Source organism: Dipodomys ordii, unplaced genomic scaffold (genome assembly GCF_000151885.1).
Source record: "Dipodomys ordii isolate 6190 unplaced genomic scaffold, Dord_2.0 Scaffold52, whole genome shotgun sequence".
Classification (NCBI taxonomy): Eukaryota; Metazoa; Chordata; class Mammalia; order Rodentia; family Heteromyidae; genus Dipodomys; species Dipodomys ordii.
In genome coordinates, this window is record NW_012267268.1 from 5,075,209 (window position 1) to 5,094,276 (window position 19,068).

The 19,068-nt window shown below is 43.0% G+C and overlaps 1 protein-coding gene and 1 pseudogene across 1 annotated transcript in view; one reads left to right on the plus strand and one right to left on the minus strand.

Moving 5' to 3' along the window:
- Cfap221 (cilia and flagella associated protein 221) overlaps window positions 1-7,439 on the plus strand; it is a 93,591-nt gene extending 86,152 nt beyond the window's left edge. The window contains exons 16-17 of the mRNA XM_013020667.1: window positions 5,323-5,418; window positions 7,331-7,439. Of these exons, the coding sequence (XP_012876121.1) occupies window positions 5,323-5,418; window positions 7,331-7,439 (205 nt within the window). The remainder of the gene's footprint in view (window positions 1-5,322; window positions 5,419-7,330) is intronic.
- Window positions 2,162-2,615, minus strand: LOC105988893 (annotated as a pseudogene).
- Window positions 7,440-19,068: the final 11,629 nt, after the last annotated feature.

The following is a 19,068-nucleotide window of genomic DNA, read 5'->3' on the forward strand; positions in this document are numbered from 1 at the left end:
AAGGCTAGCGCTCTACCACTTGAGTCACAGCGCCACTTCCGGCTTTTTTCTTTTTTGCTTATGTGGTGCTGAGGAATCAAACCCAGGGCCTCAAGCATGCAAGGCAAGCGCTCTACCACTGAGCCACCTTCCCAGCCCATCCATGAGATTCTTATCTCCAGTTAATCACCAAAAAGCCAGAAGTGGTGCTGTGGCTCAAATGGTAGAATGCTGGTTTTGAACAAAAAAGCTTGGGGACAGTGCCTAGGTCCTGAGTTCAAGCCCCAAGCCTGGCACACACACACACACACACACACACACACACACACACACACAATGTCAAACCTTCCTCAGTAAACAAAGAGATGTTGTTTTTGTAACAAGTGCGTTTGTGAAAGATAATATTACTTGAGCTCCCAGCCCTTTGAGTCACCCCACATGCAGGGTGAGCATGTTACAGAGCTAACCAATTTGACCCAAAAACTGTCTGTATATTTCAGTTGATCTCAGTTATAAGGTGAGTGCACACAGTTGTCAACAGTAAAGATATGTCCCGACCCGCAGGACGTCAACAAGGGCGGTGAACCTAAGCGAGAAGGAATGAAGGGACAAGAGACATGAAGTATGACAGCAAGACAGGGATTCTGATCAAGCTGCAAATTTTTATTTTTCACACAGGGGTATTTATATGCTTGGAATAAGGAAGCTTTTTCATTGGCCATTAAGGAAGCTTTTTCATTGGCCAAAGCAGCTGCAGGGTGTTTGCTGCTTAGGGCAAGGTGAAAAGGTGGTCGTTAGTAGCTGCAGGGTGTTTGCTTAGGACCGGGTGAAAAGGTCAGATTCTGTAAACTCAGCCTCAAGATGTTCCAGTGAGATAGTCAAGCCCATCATGTTGAGAGACTCCCTTTTGGCTCCCCACAAAGATATGTATTTATACTGTTTGCTTTTTGACCTGGGTCCTTATGAATATGGATCATTTGCTCTCAGTGTTACACCCATGTGACATTAGTAGATCTGAGGGCTTGTACTTGGGAAATATTGCCCATCTTATTGTGCAAAGTGTGTTCTCATGTAGTGTGTTTTGTCATATATTGTGTTTCTTTTTTTAACATTTTATATGCTTTATTAAAAGTTTATAAGTACAACAGTTAAATACCGTGACACCTTACAACTGTGTAGAGAACATGCACAGAAACATATGCATATAATTATTAATCAGGCCATATGCAGAAACTCCTAGTGGGAAATCCACTCAGCTAGGACTGATCATTATTCCAAGTATTCGACCAGCTCAAAGGAAAGACTGAAGTAAAGAGGGATTCACTTCAGGATATTCAGCAGCTCACATTTCAAACTACACAAAGTGACTAAACTATGCAAAATTCTTAAAATTTCTTCAGGTGTGATTTTTTTTGTCATGTGGCAGTTTTTATGTTGATCTCTCTAGAAAAGACAATCCACACCTCTTCTGACAGCCAATGAAACATCTAAATTTCCATGTGTACAACCTAAATAGTAGTTACAGTCCTCTATTGTACAAAACAATTACACTGCATACACAAATATACAATAAGCAACACAACCTCATAGTAAGATAGCCTAGGTCCAAGCTACCTGTCACCATTTGTCACTAATAGTTTTGTGTCATCCAATGTTTCAGAAAAGAGGTACAGTACTAGTGTGTGTGTGTGTGTGTGTGTGTGTGTGTGTTTTATGGACTTTGTTGACAGTAGTCAACTTGTACAATGACTGCATCCACCCTCATTTTAGTTTGTCTCTGGCCTCTCTTTTAGTTCCTCATGGGGGAGGAGAGGAGAATGCAGAGCCCAAAGTCCAGGAGGAGCTCCACACTTCCTAGCCCTGTGGAGCACAGTGTGCAGGCAGGAGAGAGGACTGTTGGAAGGGAGTGGGCAGCAGGAGGGGATGGAAAGGCACACAGCTCCTGAGCATCAATTAAACCATTCCTCAGATATCTGCCAAGCTGCACTGGAAACATCATTCTAATTCTCAGATTAACCTTTAATTCACCCAACTAGTAAATTTCTTCAAGTCAAAAGCGTATGAGTGTTTAATATTGGAAAGAAGAGATAATGGCATGTATCAGTCTCACGTCTCTTTTGCAGTGAGCAATGAAATGGAATGTGGAGGCGGATTCTCCCTAGCACATCTTCTTCTGTTCAGTTCAGACAGCAGCAGCCAGTTCTTCATTCTGCCGGGCAGTTGGTCCTAAGCCCTTGGATGCTGGCTTGGCTGGGGGGGAGGGAGGCGTTGTGTGGTCCCTTGTGGCTGCGTGGGAGCAGGAGGGGAGCCAGTCTCCAGCTGGGCCTGAAACACAGCAAGCTGCTCAGGACTGGCCAGAGTCTTCAGCAGACTGTTTTCCTACTTCAGCTGGGAATTTTTTCTCTATTAGTTCTTTGATTTGCTCTTTCATCAAATCTTACATCCAATGGCTTTTCACCAAATCCGTAACTTGCTCGATTTTGTTGTCGATAGCTACCACACTTGCACCAGAGAAGCTATTGTCAAGTCTCACAGAGGTGTTTTCAGTTCCCAGCAACGATGACAAGAGATTGAAACTGTCTCAGTTGGTACACTCCTAGATGCATCGCTACTTGTCTACACCATTGGGATCTCATAGAATTGTAGTCAAAAACACCCGCATGGAAAAAAGAAAAGGGAACACGGGCAGCTTGTTTGAGCTGGCTAAAACCTGGTAGCTTTCTGCAGCCCAGGGAGAGCAAAGACAGCAGGGCTAGTTTAAGGAAACCCGGCTCCTAGGGTTTGGCGATCAGGAGATGGGATCCCAGAGCTGCTAAAACCTTCACTCCGCTGCTGCGGCTGCACTAGCTCCCATATTTTATGTTTCTCAAATAAATCCCTTTTAAAAATACAGACAGGTGGGGCTGGGAAGGTGGCTCAGTGGTAGAGCGCTTGCCTTGCATGCATGAGGCCCTGGGTTTGAGTCCACACCACCACATATGCAGAAAAAGCTAGAAGTGGCACTGTGGCTCAAGTGGTAGAGTGCTAGCCTTGAGTTGAAGAGCTGAGGGACAGCGCCCAGGCCCAGAGTGCAGGCTGCATGACTGGAAAAATGTGTGTGTGTGTGTGTATGTGTGTGTGTGTGTATGTGTGTGTGTGTGTGTGTGGAGAGAGAGGGAGAGAGAGAGACAGAGACAGAGAGAGACAGAGACAGAGAGAGACAGAGAGAGTATGAGGCAGGCCCTGGTGGCTTATACCTGTAATCCTAGTGACTCAAGAGGCTGAAATCTGAGGATCACAGTTCAAACCCAGCCTGGGCAGGAAAGTCCATGAGACTCTTATCTCCAATTAACTACCTGAAAACCAGAAGTGGAGCTGTGGTTCCAAGTGGTAGAGTACTAGCCTTGAACAAAAGAGCTCCACATTCCAGGACGGATTTTATTATGTCTGTCTAGCAAGGACAAAGTCCTGAATTCAAACCTCAGCACTACCAAAAAATTGGTGAAAGTTTTAGGTAAGATAATCCTTACCTGTTCCTCCTTTTGGAGAAAAGATAGAACATGATAACTGGATGTCCCATAATAAATAGCACGTGTCTCTGCATAATCAGGACTTGCAATTCCCTGGATGCTCCTGTATGATTTTTTTAAAAAACTTTTAGCTAGGCACTGGTGGCTCACTAACCCTAACTACTCAGGAGGCTGAGTTCTAGAGGATCATGGTTTGATGCCAGCTCAGACAGAGGTCCACTAGACCCCCATCTCCAAAATAGCCAGTAAAAAGCAGAGCTGAAAGCATGACTCAAACAGTAGATGACAGCCTAACAAGTACAAGGCCCTGAATTTGAACCCCAGTATGGCGCCCCCAAAAAAATCCTTAAATTTTTGTTAATTACTTATTTCCAGATTTATTTTCACTCATAGTTTGAGAGGTTGCAGTCTATAGTGTGCAGACAGGGGTGTGTGGCAGAGACTGTTCATTGTATCACAACCAGGAGGTAGAGAGAAGACCGGAAAAGACGGGAAAAGGCATACCAGCAGTGAGTGACCCGTTCCCTCCAATGAAGTCAGAGCTCAGCACTCCTGTCCAATCACTTTTGGAAAGCTCACCTCTGAACCTTGCTGCTTTAACACAAGAACTTTGGGGGGATGGCTCCTATCCAAACTGTAACAGCCCTGCTCTAAGCAAACTACCAAAAAAGTTTTTAAAAAATGACCTGGATCCTTGGAAATTCTTTGGACTGTTTAGAAATACATTGTTCGATTTTAAAACAACCATAGACTTCGTGGATTTTATAGTTAGTTATTGGCTAGTAGATTGTGTGTGTGTACATGTGTATATACCAGTACAGAGACTTGAACTCACAGTACAGAGACTTGAACTCATGGACTCACACCCCCATTTGGCTTTTTTTGCTCAAAGCTTGTGTTGAACCACTTCAATCACACTTCCATTTCAGGCTTTTTTTTTTGCTGGATAATTGAAGAGTAGAGTCTCATGGACTTTTCTGCCCACGCTGGCTTCAAACCATGATTCTCAGATCTTAGCCTCCTGAGTAGTTATGATTATAGGCATGAGCCACCAGCAGCTCAGCTACAATTTTTATTCAAATTCTATTGTGGCTAGAGAACATAGTCTTAAAGTGATTCTTATCTTTTGAAATCATTTGATGCCTCTTTATGGACAAGACCTGGTGTATTCCATCAACTGTCTCATGAACATTTGAAATAAATCTAGAATATGTGACCCTATCTTCAAGGACTTTTTTTTTTTTTACAGTCCTAGAGCTTGAACTCTGGGCCTGGGCACTGTCCCTCAGCTCTTCAACTCAGGGCTAGCGCTCTACCACTTGAGCCACAGTTTTCTGGTGGTTAATTGAAGATAAGAGTCTCATGGATTTTCCACCCAGGCTAGCTTTGAACCATGATCCTCACATCTCAGCCTCCTGAGTAGCTAGGATTACAGCGAGAGCCACCGGTGCCCAGCTGAGAAGGTGGCTCAGTGGTAATGAGGCCCTGGGTTCGATTCCTCAGCACCACATAAGCAGAAAAAGCCAGAAGTGGTGCTGTGGCTCAAGTGGTAGAGCACTAGCCTTGAGCTGAAGAACTGAGGGACAGTGACCAGGCCCAGAATTTAGGCCCCATGACCGACTAAATAAATAAATAAATAACTATTCCTACCATTGTTTGCTGTTAGAAAACAATCTGTAAGTCTTATGCTTCTCTGAACATAGATTCAACAAAAGTAGATGCAACTAACATTGAAAGCCACAGGAATGCATGTCTTAAGTGATCACAATATTTCATTCTATTTTTATTTCAGAAAGGAAAAGCATTTCCCACTCAACATCTTCTTCTTTTCCAGGGAGATCTGTGAACATAGCATAGAAGTTGTATTGACTCCAGAAATGATACGAGCAGAGTTCCCTATGTTGAGTCCTAAGGATGCCAAGAAGGAGAAGTAAGTGGTTCCTTTTGGCCAAGAGGTAGCCTTGGGCAAAATTGGTCTTGCAGGAAGTACAAAACTGCCATGATATCTGAATCTAAACATCTCAGGCTTTGAAGGAGAAATGTTTTCCATGCTTCAAATTTTTAACTATATTTTATGGACAATAATCATCTTCAAATACTTGGGGGCATGGAGACCTTTAAAAAGTGAATCTAGGGCTGGGAAGGTGGCTCAGTGGTAGAGCGCTTGCCTTGCATGCATGAGGCCCTGGGTTCGATTCCTCAGCACCACATAAGCAAAAAGAAAAAAGCTGGAAGTGGCTCTGTGGCTCAAGTGGTAGAGCACTAGCCTTGAACTGAAGAGCTGAGGGACAGTGCCCAGACCCAGAGTTCAGGCCCCACGACAGGACCCAAAAAAAAAAAAAAAAGTGAATCTAGTTTTTTCATTTGCTTATCATACAGTGTCAGAGATGAATTTATTTCTTAATAATAGTTGATTGAGTTTAATTGTTTAATTTAATATAAGAAACCCAGGCTCTGGAGCCAGACAAGAACTGGGGCTGAATCCCAACTCTACCGTTTATCACATAGAGATTTTGAGCCAAGTTATCGCTTCCCTGAACCTCAGTTACCTTGTCTGTAACATGCTGGGGGTGGGGATGGGGTGGGGATGGGGTGGGGGTGAAGGTGGGGGTGGGGGTGGTAACTATCTTTCACGGAGCCCTTCTAAGAATTGAACAAGATGCCAAACATGAAAAAAATGTTCTTTCCTTCATCTCTACACAAGGGGGCTGGTGAATAAAGCAAGCATCATGCTGTTAAAAATTATAGCCCAGTGCCAGTGGCTCCCACTTGTAAGCCAAGCTACTCAGGAAGCTGAGATCCAAAGAATTAAGGTTCAAAGCCAGCCTAGAGTAGAAAAATCCATGAGATTATATCTCCAAAATCCATGCTTAAAGCTGTGGCTCAAGTGGTAGAGCCAGCCTTGAGAAAAAAAAAGAGCTAAGGGACAGAAGACCCTGAGTTCAACCCCTAGTACTAGCACACACATACAGAAAAGTCAGAAATACTCTGCACTGCCTTATTCATAAAGATGAAAGACCAGCTAATGCTATGACTAATTTCTCGTTTCACCTTACACAGAAATTAGCACGGTAGGGGGTAAAGATCCTAGAGACCTGACATTTTAAGTAGCTTGCACATGCTGGGAAACAGGTACAGCTGAGACTAGAGGCCAAATCTGAAGCCCAGACAAGCTGAGGGCTCCTACAGATTAGTCAATTATTACTAACAATAGCTAAAATCTTATCTATATTAAAACGAACACTCCACCCACATGCTGTGGCTCCTGCCTGTCATCCTAGCTACTCAGGAGGCTGAGATCTGAGGATCAAAGTTTGAAAGTCTGTGAGACTCATTTCCAATTAGCCACCAAAACCCAGAAATGGGAAAGTGGCTAAAATGGTAAAGTGCTAACCTTGAGTGAAAGAGCTATAGGACAGCACCCAAGCTCTGAGTTCACAGCCCAGAATTAGCAATTGGCATGTGAGCATGTGCACATGTACACACACACACACACACACACACACACACACACACACACACACACACACACCCCAAATCATTTTCCTGATCCTGGACCTGAACTCAGGGCCTGAGTTTTTTTCTAGTAAGACTAGTGCTGTTACTTGAGCCACAGCGCCATTTCCTGCCTTTTCTGAGTAGTTTATTGGAGATGAGTCTCACCAGCTTTCCTGCCCTGGCTGGCTTCGAACTGTGATCCTCACATCTCAGCCTCCTGAGTAGCTAAGAGAACAGGTATAAGCCACCAGTGCCTGGCAAAGCCTCCAGTCTTTAATGGAAGTGTTAGATGTTGTTGGGTGCATTGCCTGTTTCATTAATTACCGTTGTTTTCTGATGTTCAGAGAAGTGAAAGACCAGGCACAGTCAGCGGAGAAGTCAGGAGAGAAGGTACTGGAGGAGATGAAGAATCTGCAGGGCAAAGCTCTCAACACATATCTGATTCTGCAGTAAAAACCACCAGAGGCCAGCTCCTCTCATTTTGCTGGGGCCCTTCATGCCAATTTACATTCTGACCTCTTGGAATTAAAGTTCCTAGAGACAAAAATTGAATGTGGATGGATGTATATAGTTAACACTTTGTTTCTTTCTGAAAATAAAATGTCATTAGTTTGATGGCTAGGTGAGATGCTTTTTAGCCCAAGACTTAAATGCAATGACAGTGCCTTTCAGAGCAAGGTATGTGCCACTGTTAGGAGGGTCCTAGAGCCTGGTACTGATGGTTGTTTAGGGCAGTCTTTTGTGGTTTGGGACCCAGGGCCCAATGTAGGGTAGGTCTGGGGAGGGTGCTGCTCCTCCATCTCTGCACTGGTGTGGACAGTGGCTCCCATGTGCTATGCCATTCACATACACTGGCAAAGGGGGACTGAGCTGGAATGGACATTGAAGGTGATTAGAATAAGCAGGCTGATTTGAGAACCACCGGAAAACACCCCCATGGTAACTCCCAGAAGCACAGAGACAGGAAGTCATTGCAAAGGGACCAGGAACAGGAGTTGGTAAAAAAAAAAAAAAAAACAAGCTCCTTTGATTATGCTTATTTATTCAATCTTAGTGTCTCTATAAAGGGAATAATAGCTAAACTACTTCCTGTACAAAAATCACATTTACTGCCAGGCACAGTGGCTCACTTTTATAATCCTACCTATTCAAGAAGATGAGATGTGAGGATTGCAGCTCAAAGCCAGCATACACACAAACATACAAAAGCTCAGATACATTTACTAACTAGATTACAGTATTTATTCTTTTGGGCTAGCTAGCTTCATAGGATCCAGTCAGAATACAGTTGTCCAGTCATTTAACATAGTTTATTTTTCTTTCTCCACTCCCATCAGTGTGCTTGAGTTATGTTTGAGAGATGTATATTTTGTTTGAATTCTGTCTTGAGTTCCTCCACATCCTAGTTGTTTTGTTTGTTTGTTTGTTCTATTTGTGTGCGCTGATCCTATGGCTTTAACTCAGGGTCTGTGGGCTGTCCCTTAGCTGTTTTTGCTGAAGGCTAATGCTCTACCACTTGAGCCACAGCTCCACTTCCAGCATTTGCAGGCCAGGCAATCCTCAGATCTCAGCCTCCTAAATAGCTAGGATCATAGGCTTGAGCTACCTATGCCTGGCCCTAGTTGTTTTTGTTTGTTTTTGTCAGTCGTGGGGCCTAAACTCTGGGCCTGGATACTGTCCCTCAGCTCTTCAGCTCGCTCAAGGCTAGCACTCTACCACTTGAGCCACAGCGCCACTTCCAGCTTTTTCTGCTTATGTGGTGCTGAGGAATCGAACCCAGGGCCTCATGCATGCAAGGCAAGCGCTCTACCACTGAGCCACCTTCTCAACCCCCCTAGTTAGCTTTAATTATTCATTTATTTGAGGAGACCATTACACAGAGGCACACTCAGAATGAGAATGCTGCCCCTCCCAATTATCCCCATCTTAACACTGTGTTTATACCCTCCTCCTGTGAGTGAACAGCCTCTCTGGTTTGGCTTATCCTTCTCCAGGTGATGTGTGTGTGTGTGGTGTGTGTGTGTGTGTGCACAGGCATGCACATGCCAATAATGGAGCTTCAACTCAGGGCCTCCTCTGCTATCCCTTGGCTTCTTACTCAAGGCTGGTACTTTACCACTTGAGCCACAGCTCCACTTCCAACTTTGGTTTGGGTGGTTTCACAGACTTTCCTTCTCAAGCTTGCTTTGAACCTTGATCCTCAGATTTTTAAGTTTCCCAAGGACTGAGAATCACACTCTCCCCTTCACATCTCTTTGCCACATGCCCAGTCTCTAGCTTTCTAAGGCCTAGTTTACCAGTAATTCCCTAAGCATAGACCACTATTCACACTGAACCTTTTCATATGTCATTCCCTGAGACTCAACCACCTCTACCTTGATGCCTTCCAAGCTTTTACCTAGTCTCTGCCACAACATTGCCCCAGCAATACTTGCATATCCAAACCTAACACTACTTCATTCATGCCTCACTCAGCAGCACGCAACCATCTGTTTCTGAACCCCTAGCTAATTCTACCATCCCCACCTCCCTTTTTCCTACTGCCCAATATGGCAGTGACCTTTCTCGTTCAGTCCTTTTTATGTGACTATGAGCTTGTTCGCATGTCCATGTATGTATTTTTATGCCATTTCAGTTTTCCCATCTTTAGACAAAGCCATTTTTTGTTGTTATTTCTCTCTGGGCCTTCCAAGAGCCATGCTATATAGCAGTGTGGCCCCTTAGAAAGATTGTATTTACTGTATTGGGGATCTGGTGCCCCCTGGTGGACACCATAGAAAAGTCCTCTCATGACTCCCATATGAACCAAATGGACTTTCAAATAAGATTGTTGGTCAATGCTTTTCTTCCCTTTTCTAGACCACATTAACATGTAAAAACACAAGGAACCCTCACCTGTACTTCCTTCTGCCAATCAATCCCATGGGGAAAATTTCTTCAGTGGCCACATAAAGTTTAGAGGCTCTCTGTGAGAGAGAGACCTTATGCAGGTCCCAGAGTAGGCTGACAGAGTGGGGATCTTGGGAGCTGCTAGCCATCTTTCTCTTGCAGTCACTAGATTATCACAAAGGTTCCTTTCTAAGGGCCAAGAGATTGAAAACTAATGACCTTTTTCCCAAGGACTTTTCATTTGTATGTTTTCAGTGATCTTCACAACATTCTGAGATACGCAATCACTACAGGCTTTGAGCTTAGGACCTCAGGGTTTCAAGTTTCAGACATTTTAGGATTTTGAGGTATTTGCACATACATAATGATACATTGTATGGACAGAGCCCAGGTGGCAACATGAAATTCATTTATATTTCATATACATATAGCCTGGCAGTAATTTTGTGCAATACTTTTAGTGTAGTTGAGATGACTCTGAACATATCACATGAGACCAGGTATTGTTGAATTAAAGAGTATAAAAGAGGGGCTGGGAAGGTGGCTTAGTGGTAGAGTGCTTGCCTTGTAGGCCTGCGGCCCTGGGTTCGATTCCTCAGCACCACATAAGCAAAAAAAAAAAAAAAGCCGGAAGTGGCTCTGTGGCTCGAGTGGTAGAGCGCTAGCCTTGAGCTGAAGAGCTGAGGGACAGCGCCCAGGCCCAGAGTTCAGGCCCCACAACCGAACCCCCCCAAAAAAAATTTTAAAAAAGAGTATAAAAGACCTGGGCACCAGTGACTCACTCTTCTAGCTATCCAGAAAGCTGAAATCAAAGTTCAGAGCCAGCCTAGGCAGACAAATCAAAGAGACTCTTTGCAATTAATCTGCAAAAAGCCAGAAATGGAGGTGTGGCTCAAGTAGTAGAGTGCCATTCATGAACAAAAAAGCTAAGCAAGAGTAACAGACCCCAATTCCAACACACACACACACACACACACACACACACACAGAGTGTATAAAAGAAATATGAGCCAGAAGCAGTGACTCATGCCTGCAATCCTAGCCATGTAGGAGGTAGAGATTAAGAGGATCACAGTTCAAAGCTAACCTAAACAAAAATGTTCTTGATGCCAAGTACTAGCAGCTCATGTCTGTAGTCCTATCTACTCGGGAGGCTGAGATCTGAGGAGAGGACTACAGTTCAAAATCAGCCCAGGCAGAAAGTCCCTATGAAACCCTTATCCCCAATTAACCACTCAAAAACCAGATGTGGTATTGTGGCTCAAGTGGTAGAATGCTAGCCTTGAGCACAAAGAAGCTCAGGGACAGCACTCAGGCCCTGAGTTCATGCCCTACAACCGACCAAAAAAAAAAAGTTCTTGAGCTGTCATCCCAGCTTCAAAAGAAGTATAAATAGGATGATCATGAGATCATGATATAGGCCGTAATTCCATATGGGCATAATGTAAGACCCAATTTGAAAAATAACCAAAGCAAAAATAACTAAATATGGGTGTGGCTGAAGTGGTATAGCACTTGTTTAGTGAACATAAGGTCCTGAGTTCAAATCCCAATACTACCAAAAAAAAGAAGAAAGAAATTACATTTCATGCTTATGGATGCTTACAGAATACATGTTATAGGGAAAATAGAAATTGAACCTAATAGATGAATTTAGGAATCCAGAATATCAAAGAACATGAGTGTCATCTAGCCCAGCCTTAGTGGATATGATCGTGCTCTCTATAAATGTAGTATCTCTTAAGTAGGTAGAAATGACAGCAGTGGTTTCAAGGGATGGTTGTGAGGTTGTCATAATCACAGTAGCATGGTATGCAATAGTTACTAGAAAATAGCTAGCAACTGTTATTCTTTTTTTTTTTTTTTGGTCCGGTCGTGGGGCCTGAACTCTGGGCCTGGGCGCTGTCCCTCAGCTCTTCAGCTCAAGGCTAACGCTCTACCTCTTGAGCCACAGCGCCACTTCCGGCTTTTTTCTTTTTGCTTATGTGGTGCTGAGGAATTGAACCCAGGGCCTCAGGCATGCAAGGCAAGTGCTCTACCACTGAGCCACCTTCCCAGCCCCGCAACTGTTATTCTTGTGATCATAGCATTTGTTGAGAGTGAAGCTCCATCCTTCTGCATTTACCCTCTCCACCTCCACCCACCCATCTCCCATCTTCCAAGAACTAAATTGGGGTCTGAGCACTTGAGATAACTTTCTAGGTGGTGAAGGGGATGAAACACAGCACTGAAGCTTCAGGGAGGATAGATGGGTTCAAGTCAGTGTTCAGAGTGGGGGGGAGGGGCAACAGATTATGGACCCCTTAGAGGCAGGAGAATAGTGAAGGCGAGTCTTTGTTGGGTCTTTTTGTCCAGACCTTATAGCCTCCTCCTCCTGGGTCAAACTGCAGTCCACTCTCCTTCTCTCAATGGCTTACATCATAGAGAGGGGTCTCATTCAGAGGAAAGGAGATGCAGTTCTCCTAGAGGACACCCTGCAGGAGCCCCTTATTCAGGAGCTCTGAGGAAAGGTGCAGCCACTGACGACTCAGGTATCCAGCCCCCAGCACCCCACTCCTCCTCCTGCCTTCCGTGCCACTCCTGAGCACATAGTGAATAGAATGTAAGTAAGCGTGCAAGAGGGGCATTTGCACACCCATGTTTATGGAAGCACTAGTCACAGTCTAAGACGTGGATTGAGAAGATACGATATGTGATATATATGTATATATATAGTTACATAATAATATGAGCTATAACATGATGTATATGATAATGATATATGTCACACTTTCTATATACTACATATGTCACATCATATAGATCACATTTTATATGTAATATGTGATTACATATGTACACTCACACACACATACTATGAAGTATTATTCAAGTGTTATTCAGCCATGGAAGAAGAATGAAATTAGGGTAGTGGGACTCAGTGATCCCTCCTCTTCCTCTCATTTCACATCCCAGCAGCTCTGCTCCATGCGCTCCCACGGTTGTGTGCTGCTTCCACACATGCCCACCTGACAATGCACTGAAACCTCCAAAACTCTCAGTCAACATAAACATTTTTTTTTACAAAGGTGGATAAATGAAATTACATCATTTGTAAGAAAATGGATGGTCCTGGAGGCCATGTTAAGCAAAATAAGCCAGATTTAGAAAAATGTGTGCTTTCTCTCATGTGAAAGCTAGATCTAAAGAAAAAGAAATAGGCGTGAACATAAATAGGGAAGGATTGGGGGGGAGGAACTAGTAGGAGGTAGGAAGGCAAAAAGGTGAGGGGTGAACGAATGAGTAAAGTATATTCCATACTTGTATAGATGTGTCACTACAATGAAACCTCCCATATTCTAAAAGTAATATGTGCTAATCAAAATATAGAACAGATAAAGTACCTTAACAAACAAGCAAAAACCAGCCAGGCACTGGTGGCTCATGCCAGTCATCCAAGCTACTCAAGAAGCTTAGACCTGAAGATCATAGTTCAAAGCCAGCCCAGGCAGAAAACACTGTGAGAGACTCTCTCTCTCTTTCTTTCTCTCTCTCTCTCTCTCTCTCTCTCTCTCTCTCTCTCTCACACACACACACACACACACACACACACACACACACACACCACAAAAGAGTAGAAAATAAGAATCATGAAAATGAAAGCACAGCTGGGGACGCAGAATCAGATGTGTCATCTAGGAGTCATGATATATGTGATCGTATACAACATAATATATAATGCACATGGCCTGGTAAAATTAGTAAGAGGTAATATATATTATGACCATAAGGGAAACAGGCATCTCAAAAGATACAAGAAAAATGTATCCTATTTAAATATCTATGTGCTCAATTGAATTAAATTACAAAAAAAAAAAATATGTCCCGTGACATTTAAAAAAATTTCTGCTTCTGCTTCTAATGTGTCTTGCTGTGTGGTCGCCTATGCTATTAAGCCAAGTGATTGTGTGTGTAGACCCATATCAAGCATTGAAATAGAAACAGCAATAAGAGACCTCCCATTCAAGAAAAGCCCAGGACATGATGGATTCACAGCTGAATTCTACACGACCTTCAAAGCAGATATCACACCAATACTTCTCAAACTCTTCAATGAAATTGAAAGTGAAAGCTCACTACGAACTCATTCTATGAAACCAGCATAACCTTCATCCCACAGACAGGGACTCTTCAATGAAAGAGAACTATAGACCCATTTCTTTGATAAACATTGAGCAAAACTTCTCAACAAAATTCCAGCCAGTTGACTTCAGCAATTCATTAAAAAAAAATCATTCACTATGATCAAACAGGATTCATTCCAGGGATGCAAAGCTGGCTCAATATATGCAAGTCAATTAATGTAATTCATCACATCAACAGGAGCAAAAACAACAACTATATGAACATCTCAATAGATGCAGAAAAAGCATTTGAAAAGATCCAACACCCCTTTATGATGAAAGCTCTGGAGAAACTAGGAATCCATGGAACATTCCTCAATATAATAAAGGCTGTGTATGCCAAACCTACAGCCAGCATTATACTCAATGGTGAAAACCTGTAGCCATTTCCTCTAAATTCAGGAACAAGACAAGGATGGTCTGCCCTCTCCACTCTTCAATATAGTATTAGAATGCCGAGCTAGAGCAATAAGGCAAGATGCAAAAACATAAAGAGGATCCAAATAGGGAAAGATGAATCAAACACTCCCTCTTTGCAGATGACATGAACCCACTCCCAAGTTACTCAAGCTGATTCGAAACTTTGGCAAAGTAGCAGGGCATAAAATTAACCCTAAAAATCAGTGGCTTTTCTATATACTAATAATGAGAAGAGCAAGGCTGAAACCAGGAAAGCAACTCCTTTTGTAATAGCCCCCCAAAAAATAAAACACCTAGGAATTGGGCTGAGAACATGGCTTAGTAGTAGAGTACTTGCCTACCATGCAGGAAGTCCTGCGTTCCATTCCTCAGTACCACATACACAAAGCCAGAAGTGGCACTGTGGCTCAAGTGGTAGAGTGCTAGCTTTGAGTAAAAGAAGCTCGGGGACAGCGTCGAGGCCCTGAGATCAAGCCCCAGGACTGGCAAAAAATAAAATAAAATAATTACCTAGGAATTAACCAAAGAAGTAAAGGACCTCTATGATGAAAACTAAAAACCTGAAAAGGGAAATTAAAGCAGAACTAAGGAAATGGAAAAACTTCCCATGCTCCTAGATTGGCAGGATTAACATTGTGAAAATACTGCCAAATACTGCCAAAGGCTATCTACAAATTCAATGCAATACCCATCAATATCCCAACCTCATTCTTTAATGAAATAGAGGAAGCAATAAAAAAAATTCATATGGGGGGGGCTGGGAAGGTGGCTCAGTGGTAGAGCGCTTGCCTTGCATGCATGAGGCCCTGAGTTCGATTCCTCAGCACCACGTAAGCAGAAAAAAAAGCCGGAAGTGGTGATGTGGCTCAAGTGGTAGAGCACTAGCCTTGAGCTGAAGAGCTGAGGGACAGCGCCCAGGCCCAGAGTTCAGGCCCACGACCGGACCCAAAAGAAAAAACAAAAAAATAATTCATATGGAACAATAAAAGACCCCAAATAGAAAAAACAATCCTTAATAGAAAAAACAATGCTGGAAGAATATCAATACCAAACTTCGAACTCTTATTACAAAGCTATAGTAATCAAAACAGTTTGGTATTAGCACAAAAACAGACCTAAGAACCAAGGGAATGGAACTGAAGACCCAGAAATGTACCCACCGACCTATAGCCAACTAATCTTTGACAAGGAGGCAAAAAATAAGATGGAAGAAAGACAGCCTTTTTAGTAAATGGTGCTGGCAAAATTGGTTAAACACCTGTAGAAAACTAAAATTAGATCCTTATATATCACTCTACACCAGAATCAACTACAAATGGATCAAAGACCTTGAGGTACAAGCAGACTCCCTAAAAATACCACAGGAAGGAATAGGAGAAACTCTAGGGTTCCTTGGCAAAGGCTGAAATTTTCTTTCTTTCTTTTTTTTTTTGAGGGAGGGGGGAGCGGTCCGGTTGTGTGGCCTGAACTCTGGTCCTAGGCGCTGTCCCTCAGCTCTTCAGCTCAAGGCTAACACTCTACCACTTGAGCCACAGCGCCATTTCTGGCTTTTTTCTTTTTGCTTATGTGGTGCTGAGGAATCAAACCCAGGGCCTCATGCATGGAAGGCAAGCGCTCTACCACTGAGCCACCTTCCCAGCCCCCCGAAATTTTATTTTCTTTTTTCTTTTTTTTCAAAAGTGCATTCTATTTTATTGATTAACCAAAATTTTCTTAATAAAGACACAATGTTGTCTTCAAATACACCTGAATGTTGTCCTCAAATAAGTTTGCCAGTGAAAGGAACCAGAGACCTTTGGTGCAGTATCTGCTTCAATATCTTAGGACAGGGAGAATAAAATGGACCTTGAGTATCTCTCTCTCGCACGCGCGTGCACGTGCACGCAAAAGCATGCTTCCAAGACTATCCAACACAATATTTTATTTATTTTTGCTTTGTTTTGTTTTGTTAAGATGGGGTTTATATAGCCCAGACATTAATTTTTAAAGCAATGGTTCTCTGAAGAGCCACCTAGGCCTGTTTTTAAAAAAGATAGGCCAGCACAGTGGTACACACCTATAATCCCTATACTCTGGAACTTGAGGCAGGAGACTACCAGTTTGAGCTAGTCTGGGATAAATAGATCTATACGTATTTTATGTTCAAGTTTTTGGTCTGCATCACAATTCTGTCATCCCAGAGACATGAAGAAGCACAAGTAGGAGGATCGAAGCCATGCCTGCACAGTCATATTAAGATCCTATCTTGAAAATGACCAAGACAAAAAAAGGGATAGGAGGTGTGACTCACACCATAAGAGAGCACCTGCCTAGCAATTCAACCCTCCATACCACTATATATATAGATATAGTTTTTATATAAATACTTTATATATATAGTTTATATATATATATATATATATATTTAAGCTATAAACTTCCAACTATACCCCAAAATAGAATATGGTATAATGGAGACCCTTCCTTCATGGATCTAGCATTTCATGGTTGGAGGCATGGTTCAGTCAATGAGTGAAAGCACCAGATACTGAGTTCAAATCCAGGTCTCAGACAAACAAAAAAACATGGGCTGGAAATATGGCTTAGCGGTAGAGTGCTTGCATAGCATGCATGAAGCCCTGGGTTCAATTCCTCAGTACCACATAAACAGAGAAAGCCGGAAGTGGCAGTGTGGCTCAAGTGGTAGAGTACTAGCCTTGAGCAAAAGAAGCTCAGGGACAGTGCCCAGGCCCTGAGTCCAAACCCCAGGACTGGAAGAAGGAGGATCAGGAGGAGTAGGAAGATGAGGAAGAGGAGAAGGAAAGAAAGAAAGAGCGAGAAAGGGAGTGAGGGAGGGAGTGAGGGAGGGAGGGAATAAAAAGAAAAGGAAAAAAACTAGCGTTTTGTCAATGTTGTTTCATCTCCTCCATGCCACTATTGTTTTCTTGTTAATTTGGTTGGTTGTTTTTTCTTTACCACCTCATTACCCTTTGGTTTTGTTTTAACTAGAATAAGTAGTAGACATCATGTCTTTTCACCTAGAAATACTTTGGTTTATATCTCTAATAAGGACTTTTTGGTTTATGAAAACTCAATGCCATAACCCCTCCTGGAAAAAAAAGCAATAATTCACTATTATCATCTAATATGAAATCCATATTCAAAATTCTCCAATTGTCTCAAAAGTGTCTTCTTACTTAATGCAGATCCAAGCAAGCCACATACATTTATCTTCTGCCTTTCAAGTATCTTATTCTTTCTTCTTTTTTTTTTCAATTTGTTTTTGCTGGTACTTGGGGCTGTAAGCTCTTGCTCAATGATTTCACACAAAGCTGGTGCTCTACCACTGGAGCCATACCTCTACTTCTGGCCTTGCTTTCTGTTCAACTGGAGATAAGAGTCTCACAAACTTTTCTGCTCACACTGACTTTCAACTGCAATCCTCGGATCTCAGCTTCCTAAGTACCAGTATTACAGGTATGAGGCACTAGTACCTTCTGTAGTTTGTATCCTACGGATTTGTTGAATAAAGAACATCATTTGCCTTGTAGACTGTCCATCCTATATTTGGCTGAGGCTACATGGATTTACAAAACATCTGAACAGCTAATTTTTATGTCAGAATGAGAAGACGACCTTAATAATAATAGCCTGATGACATCAATTGTATTGATCATTATGCATTCGTGAGCTTATGTTATCCCCACAACAATGCTGGGAGGTAAGTAGTATTCTCATCCTTAGAGAGGTTTGTTAGGTTTTTAAAAAGAGGTAACCGAGTAAGAACTGCAGCAGCACGCACATGGTATTCAGGTAAGGGTTAGGTTTATTCAGTAGACCTGCTGGGACCAGGCAAGGTTGGCACTCCACGTGGCTGGGAAAGAGAGAGAGCAAGAAAAGAACAGAGAGAGAGCTAGAACAGAGAAAGCAAGAAAAGAGCAGAAAAGAAGAGCAAGAGCAAGGGAGGAAGAGAGCGTCTGGGCCTGGGTTAGGCCTTATGTAGGGTATGGGCGGGGAAAGGTGTGGCCACATCAAATTCAGATGTGACCTCAGCGGATGCAGATGTGACCTCTTCCAGGTGTCCCAGTTGCCTAGGTAATGCAGGTAATGGGTGGAGACTTTGCTGCGAGGAGGGTGGAGTCTGCTAGCCATCTAGGAGCGGACCTTACAAGGTTAATTTGCCCAAGGTTACACAGCCAGGAAGTTGTAGAGCCAAGATCTAAGACCAGGCAGTTTGGCTCTGGTGTCTGAGGTTCTTCACCATAGGAAAGCTTATTTATGGCCACTGACACTTTCCAAGGCTAAGATTGAAGGAAGACCCAGACCAGAGCTTCCTTTCCAAGACAAGCCACTTGAACTGACCGCTCATGTTAGCTATACAATGAAAAGCTTAGGCCACTATTTTCCTTGAGAGGCATTATGATCCCCATTTTAGAGATGAGGTCCAGAGGGGTAGCATCCTTTACTGAAAGACCCCCTGTGACTCAAGCAAGTTCACTTTTTCTGGGCTGCAGTCTCCTTAAGCAGTGATTTTGAACCCAGGTCTGAGGCTCTACCTGAGTGAGCCAGGACCTCTGTCTCACCAGCTTATGACTTCACAGGAGGCTACAGGGCCAAGTCTGAGACTGGAA